We start from the raw sequence: 18,228 nt of genomic DNA on the forward strand, positions 1-18,228 counted from the left end.
CGCGATGGCAGAAGCGACCCCGCGGAAGCGCAAGCGTGGTCCGAAGTATTGCGGTTTAGTGGCCAGCCACAACAGTGCAGACAACACCAAGGCACACGATTCACGTGTTAAACTGTATTGGTTCCCGGGCGTGTCGCATGAGAAATAAAGGCGGCAAGCATGGATAGCTGACAGCGCTGTCTCGCCTTCTATTTTGGCTCCCTGAGTTCATCGCTTTCGTTCGTTCCGACTACCTGAATCGGTAAGTAACGCGGCGCATGCACGCAGGGACTACAGTAATGATTACTCGCTGCCTTCTCGCATTGTTAAAGTCCAGTTACGGTTGTAGGTGAAGCAACTTTGTGTTTTGATTCCCCGTGCTCGTGAGACCTACCCGTCGTTGTTGAACGTTCACATTTGCATTATACCGTTAGCGTTGCGCGGTTGGTTGAATTCAGCTGAACTCTGCACATTGTCAGAAGTTCGGCGCCTGCATTTCACGCGTCGGGAAGGCTGCTTTATTACGCCGGAACGGACGTCTGTGCATTTTCAGCAAGCTTTGACATCGTTCGGCAGGTTTGCTTTGTTTTTGTCACTTTATTGGGGTGATATATATTTAAGCCGCTAAATATAACTGGCACTTCATACATGCTTTGCAATTGCAACCTTGAATTAACCACCTTCTGACTTTGTGCGATTTTCTAGCCGCGTTCGCGCAACAGGTTTTATACGCCTGTCAAGTCGATATCATAAAAAGAGACTGCAAGCATGACGCGAGAGCCGAAAAAACTAGGCGAGCAGTTCATCTTGCTTCACAGTGGTTAAAGCTCAGCTAGCTACCTCGCGTCTTAATCGGCAGGTGATTCTCCAGCGGCACGGAGGACTTGACTCTAACCTTCTCAGGAAGCAGTGCCATGGCCGTATAATCTTTTTTTCGCACGCCGCAAACGTTTGTTCACGAAAGTACACGGCTGCTACTGTGAGCATGCCATATCAAAACAACAATCATATGATTCCTAGTCTTCGCCGCAGAACATCGATGGCGTGTACGGCTTCATTTCGGAGTGCATGTGGACCATTATTCATCTTTAACATGACAGAATGAGACTTACCTCGAGGTATACGTCCTACACGGTGTAATCGCGACTTGGGAAATGCATTTCGCTTTGAGTCTGGCGTGGTTGTCGTCGATCGTCTGTTCTTCACCGTTAACGTGATTGACGAGTCCTTCTCATTTTATCAAGTTCGCTTTTCGGAAGTGCCAGTCAAGCTTGAAAATTCTTTTGAAGCCGCACTGCAAGCGGTACATTGTGAGGCGCCGCAAGTGCACCGCGAGAGCTCTGCACGTGCACAAAAGCGAGCAGCAACGCGGTGGAGAGAAGGGAAAACGCGCGCTGCTTACACCCCAGTTTCTCTTTTTCTGCTAAAGATGGCGCTGCCTGTCAAGAGCAGCAGCGCCGCTAAGCGTTGCTTGGGAAGCCTATATGGATGGCAGCGACCGGCGCATGCCCTTTGTAATCGGGAAGTCGAGGAAGCCGCGTTGCTTCTGGGGCTATGTGCCTGTGCGTTACAGGCATAATGCGAAAGCATGGATGACGCAAGATTTATTCGTAGAGTGGCTGAGCGAGTTTGACCGCAACATGCACAAGCAAGGCAGGCTCGTGCTGCTCGTGGTTGACAACTGCGCCGCGCACCACGTAACAAGCCTCTGAGTTATTATAGGTGCCGCGTTGTGGAGTGCTTGCGCATAGCTGTTGACCGCCGAGCAGCCAACCTGCCGCTTCGGGTGACTTTATACTCAGCTTTGGAGATGCTGAAGGCTTCGTGGATAGAGGTGCCGGCTTCATTGACGTCGAACCCAATGCCGAGCCTGAAGCTCCCGAAGAGGACCGATCCGGCAGCGATTTGTGGTAGCGCGTCATCGACTCCGACATGGGAGAGCGGGACATCTGCTGGGAGGACTTCATTACGGTCGATGATGATGCCGACACTGAGGAACCGTGCACGGATGAGGGCATAGTGAATAAAGTGCGCGGCAAAAGCGATTCGGAGGAATCAGATGATGACGACGAAACTTTGGAGCCAGCGCCCACAAGCGTGCCTGTAGCAATTGGCTGCATAGATAGCCTCAGGCAGCTTGTATATGCCAAGGGCCTCGGCGAAGAACACGCTGCCGCCTTAAGTAAACTCGAGACTGTACTTATCACATCTGCGCTGTCGAAACAGACTTGCATCACGGAATTTTTCGCAAAAAAATAAATTTTTGGTTTTCACTTGCAACTTTTTTAAAGCTGTGTTTCATTTACTACGAACTTTGGGATATGACGAACGAATGCTGTGTCACGCTCAGGTTCGTTATAAGTGGGCTCGACTGTACTATCTTGTGTTTTCAAATCAGATTTGTTTATCAAATAAACAAGATAGCTCCAGGTACAATGTGAAATATGAATTCGATATTTTCCTGATTTGCCAATATTTCCTCACATGAAATCACTCCTGATTGAATGAAGCAGTGTCTAAAGTGTGCAGTTTCTTCTAAGCAGCGCCCAGTATCAAACCACTTGTGAAATCTGGAGCCACAACGGCAGTTTGCAAGTAAACAGCAACACTGGCGACATTAACAAAGCGAGCCTCTTGAGATCCAGGGTCTTAAGAAAACTAATGTGTACTAATCTTCAACATTAACCCTTTGCAGTCCAAAACCCTTTCCCACCTTCCGTCAGTTCTGGTCCGAAAGTAAAAGGCTCAAAGCTCAAGTAAAAGAAGTTTACTTACTCGTTTACAGATGGCACAAAATATAGTGAAGAAATGCACGCGTAAATCAACCGGGAAAGAACTTGTTCAGCAGTGCCTGACTGCGGACCGCTGCAGCCATGTTGCGTTGTCAGGCAGTTGCCGACAACGGACCGCAAAGGGCTAAAGTATAAATGTCAGTTGTGTTGGCAAGAATAAGCTCTGTGACGAGCTAGTGTGTCTGTTGGTGTACACGCTAGCTCTCATTGGTGGCTGTTAGTGGAGGCTTCTGACAGCGTGTGGTTGTGACATGTCTGTTGCTCATGAGGGCATGGTTTTTATTGACCATGTCCTTGTAAAACGAAGCAGCATTTCGAAAATTTTGCTTTGTACTTCTTGTCATTGATGTGAACTCTTCTGAGCATACATGTTGGGTCGTTGAATCTGGACAGAGATTACGCGCTGCTTCCTCATTTGTCTTGTCTTGAATCCTCATAAGTTGCATGCCGGAAAATACGGTGTTGCATATCGGAAATACGGTGTCGCATATCGGATTGGATACTGACTTGTTTCATTTGTTAAACGTTTTATACTACATTACTTATATTGCACAGTGCCGCTGTTGCAGGCATGCTTTTTTTTTTAATGCACGTAAGGCTGCTTGGGGGCCGGTTGGTGAGACTTCACGACTATTTGCACTGTCAAGAAGTGACGAAGGACGAGAAGAAGACAGAAACACACTGGGTGATGCGCATACTAACCACTGATTTATTTCCATATCAGACACTTTCTTATGTATGGCACGAAAAGAAAACGGAAGGAACAGCGCACTCTACAAGCACATTTCATATCAGTCACACATCACCATCCAGAATCAACTTACTTGTGTCCTTGATATGGCTGCCTTTAAACATTCTTTTTTTTTTTTGTGATGGAGCAGTTGCATTCTTAGCATTACTAATAGTAATGAAGGGTTTTTTTTTTTTTCTTTTTCATATAGTTTGTTCACCCTGAATGTCATCCTCTGCTACTGCCATGCCAAACTGGCAAGCAGCCTGCTAGCTTGTGGACATACACTTGGAATATATATTTCTGATCAATATATTCTGATTTTTTGCAGGTGTTCGGCTGCACTTCTACAAGCTGGTCAAAGGGCTCACAGCTGTATCCTCTTCCAAAGCACAGCTTGGATTGGGACACAGCTACTCACGTTCTAAGGTCAAGTTCAATGTTAATCGTATTGACAACATGATCATCCAAAGCATCGCTCTCTTGGATCAGCTTGACAAGGACATTAACACTTTTGCCATGAGAGTCAGGTTCGTTAGGCTTGCTGATCTTGCTTACACTTCTGCTTCTAGAATTTTACAGCTCGAAACTAACTTTAAAGCTGCTTGTTAGTAGTACATACTGTGCACGTAGGTGTTTTGGCATTCAATCATTTATATGAGGAACTTGTAGTATCGAGCCTAAGTTTGGGATGAGTTCATTATCGGTCATCACCAAAAAATAAAACTTCTTGGTCACGTAATATTTCCCCGCTACTATTGAAATAAAATTTATTGGATATAAGGGAGCACTTAGCCCTTGCTCCCACAAGAATAAACCTCAGAATAGTGAATGGGGTTAGGTGGTTGACTTGCATCTTGAACCCTATTTTAGCGCACGATGGGCGAAAACACAGAGAAACGACAGTGCAAAGTGCCTTATCCTGTTGTTTCTCTGTGTTTTTATCTATTGTGTGCTAAAATATTTTCAAGAATACACCTCGGTTGACCATTCATTACACACAGAAAGCTGTATATTAAGGTAGGTCACCACCTTTGAGAGAAAATTTTACAGTTTTAGTCCAAAAGGTATAATAATGGTTTTGGCTTTTAGGGCTTAAGTAAATTTAAACGTTAAAATGATGAAATTGCAAAAAACATAAAAAATATAATTTATAAAAATCAAAATGTGCCAAAATATGCATGTTCCACCAACAGTCATAACTAAAAAACACTGTTGGAACAATTCAAACGCGACTTGGCAGGTACGTAGTGAGGAAAATATCCTGTGCATCTAACCTCCACGATCACCATCTCTCTAAGCTAAGGTGCGTTATCATAAAAAGACTGATAAAGTTGATATTTGGCAGGTTTGTTTTGCACACAATTGGCCATAGTACAAAGAGTTACGGCTAGTTTTCAGTCATTGTGCTTGTATGCACAGTTCCACCTACAAAGAAAGAGCATAAAAAAATTTTATGTGAGAATATTTATTAGAAAGTTATCACTGTTACATAACTGTAGGATGCAAAAAAATCACGTTTTGTGGAAAATGGCCTTAAAGATTTGAACCGAATGTCCATGTAACAAAGAAACACTCCGTATGCCTGAAATTCACCAGGCTCATATCTTGGAACCTCTTTTGAAGTGGCACAATCTCCTTTTAAGCGAGCTGAAGCACGTATTTTTTCCCTAGCTCGTTTTGCATCTTCTGCTGACTCTCATCCACGAGCTTCACAGTGGGTCCACGCCTGGTATATTGGTTCCCTAACTTGGGTTGACACTTCTTTTTCGTGATTTACTTCGGCATATTTCATGGAGTACTATAACTTCCTCCTTGAAAAGCCAGAACAAAGTCCAAGAGCTCGAAATGGCGCACAAAAAAGCACAGACGGTCAAGTGAAAACGCACACAACTTCAAACAAAAGTGCTGCAGCCATGTAGTGGAAGTTTTAAAATAAATCAAACATGTTCCACAAGCTTTATAACATACTTAGAATACTTATTTTATCTCACTCTCTCTCTGTCCTCTTTCCGACCCCGATTTCCCCACACCTGTGCAGGGTAGCAAACCGGTTATTACTACCAGGTTAACCTCCCTGCCTCTTCCTTTTCATCTATTTCTCTCTCTTGGCATTACATAATATGAATACGAAAAGACATTTATGATAAAATGACAAGTGTTGTGGAATCTGAAACCTTCAGTTTTGGTTTCGGATGAGTCTAGGAAGGGTTGGAAAAATGGTCATAACTTTCGAACGGCTCAAGATAACTACATAATTCTTTTTGCTGAATATTCTTGATAGACAGGGAACTTGAAAATATTAAATTGTAAAAAATTTTTTTTCAAAACTGCGTTTTTGAAGGTGGTGACCTACCTTAAAAGCAATGTAACCAGGCTTGAAACTTGCCATTTTAGATATTTATAATGAGTAAGCAGAATGCCACTCACTTAAGTGTGGATTTACTTAGCTATTACGTGTGCGTGGCAAGTGTTGTAAAGGCACGTGTGTGGGGGGAGCACTATGTGCTTACCATGCTTCGTCATCAAATATGCGGTTTGGATGCTTGCTTTGTGCTTGTTCTTTATTGAAATGATTGCTGTGCTGCATGTTGTACGTGTGATACCAGAGAATGTAGTGCACCATTTGCTTTAATCAAGGAAGGTCCCCCTTCCCCCATGAGGATGCTGCCGCGAAAAATTCCAACCAACTAGGGACCGACAGGTTCACTGTAATATCCTTATGTATGTTTGTTGCAGAGAGTGGTACTCGTACCACTTTCCAGAACTCGTGAAGATTGTCCCGGACAACTACACGTATGCCAAAACAGCCTCTCTGATCAAGAACCGGAAAGACCTGAATGAAGACAGCCTTGAAGCACTTGAGGAAGTGGTCATGGACAGTGCAAAGGCCCAAGCTATCATTGACGCGGCAAGAGCATCAATGGGTGCGTGTTGCTTGGTAAAATAATTATGCAGATCTGACACACAGTGTGAAGTTGTGTACACAACAGTTTTTGTGAGGTAGCAAGGCAAAATAGCGCATTACAAGAGAATTGCAGCAGTTCTCTGTGATGAATGCATCCTTCAGCCACCTCGGTGGGCCATGCAGAGAATGTGGTAGTTTTAGTCAGCATTAGAACTAGTTGAATGGACCTTATAGAAGTGCACCACAGTACGATGAAAGTTATGCATCGAATTTCCTTTGCCGTCATAGTAGACCTTACAGAGCAAGTACAAGTTTTATTCAGCGTTAAAATCACTAAGAGATGTGCTCAACCTTGAAACACTTCACTTAGGTGCTCATACTTTCAGCAATGAATGCATGTGTCACATAATTTGTGGCGTTGTTGTTCCCTCAGGTATGGATATATCACCTGTGGATTTGATCAACATAGAGATGTTTGCCTCTCGTGTCATCTCCCTTGTGGAATACCGCAAGGAGCTCATGGAATACCTAAAAACAAAGATGCATGGCATTGCCCCAAACCTGGCAACACTCATCGGTGAAACGGTATGGACTTTGTGTCTGCAGTAACAGACAAAGCAGGGCTACTTGAAAGACGTGGCACAACGTTACGAACAAGAAGTCTTTTCTTTCTTCTCATTCGTAACGTTGCACCACATCTTTCAAGAGCCGTCTTCACTGCCTTTTTTTTTTTTCTTGCCTCGTTAATTTTTAAGCTTCGTAACTATTATTGTACTCAAAACCTATTGTAAGGACGCTGGATATAACAATAGAAATAACATGCAATTTCCATAATGACACGTGTTTTAAACCTTGTTTTACCAAAGCTAAGTTGGCCTGTCAATGTATGTTACAAACTAAACTGGGGATCATTCATACAGCGTAGCAGGCTGGATTAGAGGTTGGCATTCTGGCTTGTGTTCCGCATGTTGCTTGCTCATGGCAGACCTTTTGCTTTTGTTTTAGTGTTTAAGTTGCTCACTTTGCCAGCATTGTTGTTTCGCTGGTTTCACTGCTGTCATAAAGGCTGTTGCATCGGGTGCTTTTGCTGTTTTAATAAAATTTTATTGCATACATGGGTGTATAGCATTACTCTAAGCCGCAGTGCTGTCTCTCCTTCTTTAAGTGTTTTGTCTATTTATGAATGAAGTTTAGCCTAATTTGCTTGGTATAAGTCATGTTCCCCATACACATCGGTGTGCCTAATGGTCAAACATTGTGGTAATGTTTGACCAGCTGTGCAAGAGCCAAGGAAGAAAGACAAAAAAGTGCTTGACCAATAGGAAGCAAGTGCATGCTCTGGCCAATAAGTGGTACACAAGTGTCCTTAGACAAGGTAGTATCACTTCCTCTACACTTATGCCATTTTGAAGATTGGAGAAAATATACACTAAGAAAGCAGCTGCAAAATTAGCCCCAAATTGGTAGCCTCTAGTCCAGTGTTTCTCAGCCATGAACTTTCGGGGACCCTTGTGGACTTTTGGAATAGATGAGACACCTTGCAGTGAGAGAGAGAAAGGGGGAGGGGGGTCACAATACAGCATGCAGTGCAAAGCACATGGATTTTATTTAAATGGGTCTCTGTGGAATGCCATTTGAGAACCACTGTTCTAGTTGCTGTGTTTTTGCATGTTGGAGGTGGGCAGACTTTGAAAATTGTCAGTCTCTCTCTCTCTCTCTTTTTTTTTTACCCCCCTTGTCCACCGTGGTGCACAAAAGGGCTTTTTTTTTTTAATATTTACGCATGGCTTTCCGATTTTTGGTGAAACAATGTTGAAACAAAGGTGAAACGTGAAACAAGTGTTCGATACATCCATCATTTCTATCTCATACTGCACTGTCACTTCAACATTCGTTGCACTTTTTCTTATCACAGCAATTTTTATTTATTTTAACATTGCAGGTAGGGGCACGTTTGATATCACATGCAGGTAGCCTGACTAACTTGGCCAAATACCCAGCATCCACTGTTCAAATTCTTGGTGCTGAGAAGGCCTTGTTTAGGTGAGTACTCCTCTTGATAAATATATCAATGGACCTAGCATGGACATGCTTGAGCATTTATTAATAATTGACATACCATTCTAGTAAGATAAAAATTGTGCCCAAAAGTGTGCTTTGCAAATATGCAGACCATGCAAGAGCAACTTTTGCTCTTGCATGGTCTGTGGCATCATCTCTCAGTTTTGAAATCGCGGTGCCTGCGAGTCTAACACGTGTTTGAAAATGCCACCATTGCTCCGGCTGCAGCCAGCACACCCGCGAAGCGATTGTGGTATGGTTGCCGCCCTTTGTAGGAACAACTGCGACAATGTCGCCAAACACCATCCAAAAATTTCCCGACAAGCAGGAAATTTTGGGCTGGTTTTTTCCCTACAAGCAGGGATATTCCCTGACAAGAAAATCCCGCAACAAGCAGGGATTGTTTGTCCCTTCAGTCAAAGGGTCCCAGTCTCCCCCGGGAGGCTCAGAGAGGCCGCGCCCACTCACGAAATTGTGACGTCATCACATGATCTGCAATCCCCACTTTTCCCCTTTAGGTGGTGTAGCGTGAATTTGAAAGCTTTGCCACTGTTTGACCTGAGCTTTCCCCTTTGCTACCAGTAGGTGTACTTAGGCTTCTGCGGAGTAGATGCCCTTGGTTCAGCCCGTGTCTCTACGTCCACTCCTCATGTTATCTGGGGCAAGCTTCCCCACTCCAATCAGCAGGCTAGGCCTAACGCACACTAGCTAGCTGCCTTGTGTCAGTCGTGGCGACGAGTGATAAGGTCTAAGTTGCAGCTTGGCGCCGAGTCTGCCTTGCTGTGGCTGCATTTTAGAACAGGTGAATCACATGGTCAGTGAATGCGAAGGTGTGTATGGCATGTGCAACACTCAAATGGTAGTTCGTGGTTTCCGTGTTTTTGACATCATGCATGCACCCAAGAAATTGAATGAGGCACCATACAGCGCGTGGTATTCTGGTTGCCATTACACGTATTTCTGTGTAGTGCAGTTTTGCGGCGAAGTCCTCATAATCACAGAGGTCTGAAAAATATTTCTCTGAGTTTCTGCTATAGTATTAGTTTTTCCGTTGTTCTTTTTGTTGGCGCCACAGATCGTCAAACGTTGACCTTTTAATATTCAATAATTTGAATGAATGCAAACACCCCTGTCAAATGCTTAGATTCTCATATGTGCACAGCTGCTTGCTCGAAATGTCTTACACATGTGTAGCCTTTGAAAAATGTTTTTGTTATAGTGTGGATATTCGCAGCTGCAGTGCCTTGCATTATAAGTTGTCTATACAGTACAATAACATAGTTTCCTGCTTGTGCTTCTCTTTAATTTCACCATCCAGCAACCTCAAGTGAACGAGCACCAATAGAAATTCTAACTTTTGCCATCATATTTTATGTATTTTGTTTTGAAGAAACTGCCTGCAGGACCATGGGTTTTGCTCGCAAACAGCCTGTGATGATGCTTGTGCAACTAACTGTTTATGCTCACAGGGCTCTGAAGACTCGAGGCAACACTCCAAAGTATGGCCTCATCTTCCATTCAACATACATTGGACGTGCGGGGGCCAAAAACAAAGGCCGCATTTCACGCTACTTGGCCAACAAGTGTTCCCTGGCTTCACGGATTGACTGTTTCAGTGGTGTGTGCACTCATTTTGAATTTCTTTTCTGGCTAGTATTTCTGCTTTGCCGCTATAGTGGCGGCAATGTAGAAGATACGGGAACTACAGCATGCTTCAAAATGCCATATTTATTTGTCTAGTGGTCACATTTGCATAACGATTGCACGCCTGAATTTTGTCTCCTGCGTGATGCATGCATGGCTGCATAGGGAAATGGGGAAAAGAAAGAATAATAATATACACGCCGATATACACCAAATTTGTGATGTGTGCGGACCTTCGATTGGCTGTTGCTATGGCAGTTCATGCACCAATAGGGTTGCCAATGGTGGCTACTTTTCTCCAAATTGGCGAATTTGAGAGGCCCGTGGCGACCTAAAATTATGAATGGCAGCATGGCGAATTTTTGGCGATTTTCAGCTTAGGTCTCCACTGAGTTATGCATCCTAAGCTCAGTGCCTTCTCAACGAATGAGCGGCACTATTCTCTGTATTTTTCTGGGTTTTGGGGTGCACATTACGCGCCGTTCTGTATGTCCGTCCTGTAACTCGTGTGTATCTCCTCAATTCATCTAGATGCTTCTAACTCAATTCATCTAGATTCATCTAGATGCTTCAGAGCTTCGCTAAAGTTTCGCTTCTGAAGGGGCTAGATGACGGGTTGGTCGTGCGTTCCAGCCATTTGTTCCCCCAAAGCTCCAACTATTCTGAATAGCTTGGCGACCTATTCACCGCTGCGGTATCCCCTATTCGAGCTCGTATAGCGAAGATGGGCAGATACGCGGGTGTTCGTGCAATAAAAAATTATTTATTCAGGCATTTTCTACTGTTCTCGGTGATCTTGTGCAATGAAAACAATTGCTATATAACATTTTACAATGTCTACCTGTTCAATTATAACGCACTGGATTGACGTGGGTAGATATAAGTGATTATATATGAAAGGGCAGTGGCGTCCGGTATCATATTAGTTCACACTGAAAGGTATGAGACTCACTAATGAACGATACCTGTAAGAATTCTGTCTTACTACTTTCAATAAACCTGTTAATCCTTTTTTTTCATATGAGGGGATGTAAAGCTGTCTACAAACAACGCCTTCGCGGCTTTTGCCCAAGGTTTATCACACTTTTACCTTTGAAACGAGCGGACAGGGATGGAAGGATATCATGAGCGTTTTATCCTTTCATATTTGCGCCTCCGCGCACATCTTGCGGCTAGTCGGAGAACCAGGTGCACCAAGCACTCCCATGGTGTAGGGGCGATGCGCCTGGCATTGAGAAATGTTAAGATACTTTAAGGGCTTTGAATGGCATTGTATTCTACGGGGCTATACATCAGTGAAAATTCCTATTACTAGGATATGCCGCACACATTTAGAATGGCGACTTTTTTGGCGAAATTTCTAAAAAAATGGTGACTTTTGGCGACTTTCTGCTCGTTTTTTGGCGACATTTACTCGAAAGTCAGTGGCAACCCTGGGTAGAGTGCTTGCTGTAGGCCTGCTTTGAAAACTTCGCTGATCCATAAAGAAGGGGAAACTATTGTAAGTCTGCTCCTCTTATATCGCACATTAATAAAAACACACAAAGTGAGATAAAGAAAAAAATGATATGGCAGGTCTAACGAAATTTGGAACGTATGCGGACTTGAGTACGTTACCGACACTACCAGCAGAGTGCTTGCTTGTAGGCCTGAGAGAAACAGCTGATTCGCTGTTTTGTTAGATAACTACATGGTGTAAACAACGGCGAACTGACAAGAGTGTTTTAGCAAGTTATGGAAATGCGATACAGAAATAAAGTATTACCGTACCGCTCCTCCTTTCTCGCTCGTGCTTTTGCCACTCTTAATTGGAGTTAGGGCACCTTAAGGGGTATTCAGACGGGGGACAAATCCTCGGGGTATAAAGGCAGAGCCTAGTGACGTCAGCTCGCGAGGAGAAGTCTCCACAAATGTCCACCACTCACACGTATGGGGCAAACGGAGGGGGAGACCAGTGTTACTAGACTACTCTGGTGGTTTGCACCACCCGTTTGATGAGCTGCAGACTGGACACCCACTGCCGCTCTCGGCAGGAGCAAGTGCAACAATGTGGCCAAACAGGAGCCCAAAATTTCGCTGTATCCCCCACCGCCGGGGGATCGTTTGTCTTGTTGGGGAATAGGTCCCCGTGTTCTCCGAGGATGCTTCGGGGGGGTCGCGCTCACTCACTATTCCGTGAGGTAACGGTCACGTGATCCGCAATCCTCCCGTGACCCCCATGGATTTCTCCCTGATGTGAATACCCCTTTAACTCTTTCGTTACCGCATGAAAATGGCCATTTTTTATAGGTCTGAGGAAGAAATTTATTGCTAGTATAAATAATACTCTAGGTAACATTGCAGCACACCAAATTGTGCATAATGAATTGCTCTTTATAGATAACACAAGTTTCAAAACAAAAAAGATGTTACAAAACTTATAAAAAATCTGAAATCTACCACTTTTGCAGGAACTTGAGAAAAACAGTACAAACAAAACACAATATCTACAAAAATATTACGAACAAACAAAATTCAAAATATACATTTTGAAGGGAAATGATCTAGAAATATTCTAAAAGAAAAATAAACAATCTGCCTAAAGCCATTTTTCACACAGATCAAAAATACTGCAGACCGAAAACTGCTTCACCGCTCGTGCCATGCGGTGAAGCAGTTTCTGGTTTTCGTGAAGCACAGGTGGATGCCACAGGTTTCACAAAGAACGTTCGTTTTTTTTTTGTTTTTTTTTTTCAACTTTGCGTTCCTCATAGCACTTGCGGCAGTTTTTCCTTTTCGGTATCTTTTTGGGGTGGTGCTGCACTTCTTTTGGCGGAGGCTCCACTCCTGGAACATCATCCGCATCCACATCGAGAAGCTGTTGAGCGAGCTCCAACCGGAAGGATAGCTGGTCAAAATTAGAGGTTCTCTGAGTTTCTCTGAAGAGTTTCTCTGAAAACAGGAAAAAAAAAAATCGCGCGCCGTCGTGAAACGTTTTGCGCTGCTCCGGGCCGAGATGCGCGCCGGGTGGCCTTCTTGGTGAAAATTGAAGCTTTCTGGCTGCCGGCGGCAGCACATCCTGTCCAAGTGCTGTGCATATCCTGCAGATAACCAGGACATCTCAAAGGTCGTGCACCGAGATCGGCAGATAAGCGCTTCCGACGGAAGAGACTGCTCAAGGCCGAAAATGAAACTTAGCGGTACACAGCTGAGGATGGCCCGGGCTGGCTCAAAGCATCGTCGCTGTCAGCGCTTGAAGTTGAGCTGGTGTCGTCTTCGGACTCATAGCTCGACTCAGCTTCACTAAATTCGTGAGCGGGTTGAGTACGCTTTCGAGCGGAACGTTTTTCCCGCGACGCAACCCCGCGGGTTGACGACGCCATGGGAGCGGCCAAGAGATTGCCGCGCGCGCCGACGCTAACGCCCGATGCGCCCCTCTCGCGTAGATAAAGAGAAATGAAACCAAAACTGCTGCAAACTGGCTAAAAAGGCCAGATCAACAAGTTAGAGACGCGACGGACCTTCAGAAACGAACTGTATTTGAATAATATTGCGCAAACTCGGAAGCAAAGCTCGCTAGTGAGTAGCAGGTGTCGTTTTCGTGTAATTATCACAGCCAAAATTGATTACCGCGCAAAACTGACGACACAATTTGATAATTGACTTCCTAGGAATCGTTTGATACCAAAATGTTGATAATAATGGAGCACAAACATGAGCAGCGCATTTTTTTCCCGAGTGTGGCAGCCACGCCCCCTTTTCCAGTAACACATGCGCATTCGTTCGCGAAAAACTCCGTCAAAAATCGCAACGTCGTCAGAGCGGGAAAATTTAAACGGATTGTAGAAGAGCAGTCCCAGAACTAAACGCGAGATGCTGCAGCATGCACGGGAAAAATTTTTAACGCGTCGAAATCTGCAGCTTTTTTCGTCGATCACCGGTGATCGATTTGAATAGGCGTGGTAACGAAAGAGTTAAAGGAGCACTGACATTAAATTTGCGCATGTCAAGATTTTTGCATCCACGAGTAGTTGTCTGCCCCCTAGTGGCAATTCGCCACCGAAAATGCAACTGAGGGACGAATAGCTATCTGTTTTATTGATTTATATCACCGGTATCTAGCACGATTCAAAATGGCCTGCAAGCCCGCTATTTTTTAGCGCTGGCAGCGCTCCCTCGCGGTCAACTCCAGACCGCGCCCCAGTTTACCACTTGTCCACAGAAGGGAGTGACGTGAGGATCAGCTGCTCAGCTAACATTTCGTCTGCTAGGCGCGCATGTTCAGTCATGCCTTGTCACCAGCGTCGCTGTCAAAAGTATCGACTTGTGTTGAGGACGACATTCTGGAACTTAGAATCACCGCGATACGCGACGTCGCGAATCATTTTCGCTTCGACCCTCTGCAAAACAGCGATTCAGAAATGGACGCCGTTCCATGCAGCAACAAGGAGGTGCCCGCAGGGACGCACACTTGGGCCATACTCGCTGGTGTGTCTCGATTAGCTATATCAAAGAATTTTAGCATGCACGGAATTCCGGTATAGGCAAAGGGGTCTACGGAATATTGGCATAGCGAATGCACACCAGCGGAGAAATGGAATACGAGAGGTTTCTACAATAACAATTTTGTGCTTGCCAGGTTCTTTTTTGAGCCGCGAGATGGCCCCACCTATCCGGCCTCTTACGGCTGCGCAAGGAAGTCCACGGACTAACTATCATTCACTATTAACGCTACATGCATGTTACTTGTTAGCGATGTTATTTATCTTTAGGCTACTCCACTTTGATAGCTTGTGGTCGTGTTGGCGTGTACCGTACGTGTAATGAAACGCCACGCACTTTCCGCGCATCGACGAGCAGGTCCACACTAGGCAGCGGTTCCCCGACATACTGGCACTTAGTCGCTCTGATTGATCGCACTCGCGCTGTGGAGCACACGACAAATTAGTCGATGCGACTCGATGAATCGCGGGCACTGATCGGGACAGCAAGGAGAGCCACTGGCTGGGAGTGAGAGCGTTGCCTGGCGTCGGCGCCACAATAAATACACTCAGATCGGCGACGTCACTGTTACTAGCGTATCGTCACTCAGGATGGTATTTGCGGAATGTATCACACCTTACACATAGCACTAGTGTCGATGTCGCAGCGTGATCAATCTTCCGTTGAGCTTTTGTACGCTGTTTGCCCTTGAAATAAAATCACTTCCACGCGACGGACGCCATTCAAATTTGGCCAAGAAGACCTATGCATACCGAGCAATCGAATGAATGGCACATCTCGACTTTAAAATTTGATGTCAGTGCTCCTTTAACACCACAAATGCTTTTTCAAAAATTACTATGGGGTTTTCACGCCTCTCAGCCTACGCATTGTTAACGGGGAACCTGTTGTTTGGGGAACCCACTGGAACTGGGAGCGGCTAAAGCACAACAAGCCAGAAAGGAGGAGTTGTACGGTGATACCGTACCTTATTTCCATAACTTGCTAAAGCCTCTTTAGTTTCAAACAGGAATCACGTAGCGGCATACAAAGAGGCAGGTGCAACCCTTATTTGATCACGTGACAGGGGAAGCTTATTGCAAGGCTCAGACTACCCAGTGATGACACTGCCTGGACCGAAAACAGTCGAGCGTGTTGTGCAGTCCTGTTGCTAAATTACCGCGTCGGTAATTTAGCAACAGCAAAGAAAAGCACGGTATCGTTGGTTCATGCACCATGTGCGGAGCACTCTTACACTGTGGTGCGGTGACGCAAAAGTTGCGTGGGTGATGGTGTTCACGTTGTGTCTGCGCTCGTTCCTGCGCCTCTACGTGTGTCCACGGGTTCCTGTTGTCTCGAGGTGTGGTGCGTCTGACGTCACTGTTAGAAAAATTACACATGCTAGTGCCATGCTCAAGCGCAATGTCAACAGCCTTCAACGGCAGATATGTAATTTCTACACCACATTCATGGCAAAACAGTAGCAAGGTGTGACCACGCTGTTTTGCACAGTAGCCACGTCGCAAAACAATGAGCATGTGGCGTCATAACTGCAATAACCGCCATTGCTACGGTAAGTTCATTACGTGGGAAGAAAAAAGATCAAATTTTCTTCACAGAACTCAGGTGCAATCATTATGTGAGTACTAAACGCAGTAACTTCGGGTTTTTTTTTTTTTTTTTTTCATATAATTTCGTGGTTCCAAGGGAGTCTGAAAAATCTGTCGGAGTTTAAGTGATAAAATCTATTTACAGGGCAAAAGTGTTTTACAAGACAATGGCATGACACAGTTAGTGCTTCATCTAGTTGTACAGAATGCCCACATGAAAGTTAATGTTTCGTATGTGTAAATGAATGCTACTAAATTGCATTATCATCTTGTAAAGAAGTATTGATGCTGTCTCTGAGCCTTTCCTTGCTCACTATTCTTGTTTTTGAGTAGTGGAGCTCCTACAGTAAGTAGTGCAGGGAACTTTCAACTCTATGCTTACCTTGTCACCCTTGTATATTAGTGGACAGCTAAACAGGCCCTGTTTACAGGTAATGTTCTGAGCAGCTGCATTGCTTGGCTGTAGTGTTAAGGAAGCCTTATTTGCTTATGTGTAGGCACTTGCATTTCATTTCACTAGATTACTGGTGATTTACGAGCATGAAGCTTTTTCTCAGAACTTCGTGGTTTTATTTATGTTTAGTTTCTGTTTTATAGTCTTTAATGCTTGCTTTGTTTTCTTTCTACCTAGACTTGCCAACCAACATTTTTGGCCTGAAACTCAAAGAGCAGGTCGAAGACAGGCTCAAGTTCTATGAAACTGGTGACATACCGCGGAAGAATGTGGATGTGATGACTGATGCATTGGCTGAGGTGAGTTGTCTGCTAAAATGCGCTGGTGGGGTGGCTGGTTGTTTGCAAGTTAGTGTCAGTTAATTTTGTGTGTGACTAACATTGTTACCTCTTCCAAATGAAATGCAATTGGTGATGTGGCACTACGAATGCTCCCGTCAAGGGAGAGTTATTCTGCACGACAAAGATGGCCGCATCACATCATTTTTGCATGCTTGAGGCCTGTGACAATGAGTAGTGCAAATGAAGCGCGGAGCGCTTCAGCTGCATGTTCACCAGAAAAAAGTTCTTTGGGCTGAAAACAGGAAAAAAATCTGGACCTCAAAAACTAGCTTGCTGACAATCTCAAGCAACTCCACGTAGATTGAGCCTGTCTAGGTAATGGCCCTTGAATATGACAATTAAGGCGTATTCAGAGGCTATTTTATCCACGAAAACTGCATCCCTGAAAACATAGTGCCAGGAAAATAAATTTCCCAATCCATGAAGGCAAATTGTACTTATCTCTTGCCCTCTTTTTCTCTAATTGTCAACAAGGGCATGTCAGTTTTATATTAAGCTGGTATGATTGCATTCGGGTGAATGTTTATTTTGAACCTACAAAAATTGGGTGCACGTCACATACAATTAGTTAATCCAACCAATTTGTCATATAAGATGCTGGTTGTCGCACATCACGAGTGCTGTTCGCAGTTGTGCACTGCCTCTCAACGATGTGCATGACTAAAAGTAGTGGAATGCAAGTGCGGCGCGAAACCAAGGCAGTCATGGTAGTCTTTAAAAACAAACCTCATGAAGTGTTCAACAGCGCTGAATTTTATGTTTGACCTCTGTGTTAGAATCCACAATTGAAGTCCAGGTCTCTATGAAGCTGTATGCTTGCTGGCAGCACTTCACATGCTGAGCATTTTCCTGTGTTGAAGGGACCAGCAATTGCTTTTTATGGTACCTGTTTTCTTTAGCGGAACGGAAGGCTTACCGGTCAGAGTGTCTAATAATGGAATGGTAATGCGGAGAACACCCCGAAACATTTATAACCAAATTTTCCCATCTGCAGCGACTATGATGTATACACGCATCACATGCTGCAAAACAGTGGGAGTTTAGTGCGAGAGCGGTTAGTGTTTGTGCACGGTGGTTTGCTGCACATGCGTACACACCGCGCCTCGATGTTGGCCGCTATGCCGCTTAGCAGCGGTAAACCTTTCTTTTACCTCGTAAGCAGCACAGAATAGAGCGAGGATGGGTAATGATATACATGCTCTAATTTTGAACACTAATTATGCTGTGTACTACGAAAGCATCAGACTA

General features: G+C 44.6%; 1 protein-coding gene across 1 annotated transcript in view; it reads left to right on the plus strand.

Annotated features, from left to right (window-relative positions):
• The window catches only part of LOC119379151 (nucleolar protein 56), a 34,026-nt gene that overhangs the window by 15,121 nt on the left and 677 nt on the right, over positions 1 to 18,228 (plus strand). The window contains exons 4-9 of the mRNA XM_037648346.2: positions 3,833 to 4,031; positions 6,241 to 6,428; positions 6,843 to 6,994; positions 8,352 to 8,452; positions 9,940 to 10,088; positions 16,817 to 16,938. Coding sequence (XP_037504274.1) covers positions 3,833 to 4,031; positions 6,241 to 6,428; positions 6,843 to 6,994; positions 8,352 to 8,452; positions 9,940 to 10,088; positions 16,817 to 16,938 — 911 coding nt within the window. The remainder of the gene's footprint in view (positions 1 to 3,832; positions 4,032 to 6,240; positions 6,429 to 6,842; positions 6,995 to 8,351; positions 8,453 to 9,939; positions 10,089 to 16,816; positions 16,939 to 18,228) is intronic.

This window comes from Rhipicephalus sanguineus, chromosome 1 (genome assembly GCF_013339695.2).
Source record: "Rhipicephalus sanguineus isolate Rsan-2018 chromosome 1, BIME_Rsan_1.4, whole genome shotgun sequence".
Classification (NCBI taxonomy): Eukaryota; Metazoa; Arthropoda; class Arachnida; order Ixodida; family Ixodidae; genus Rhipicephalus; species Rhipicephalus sanguineus.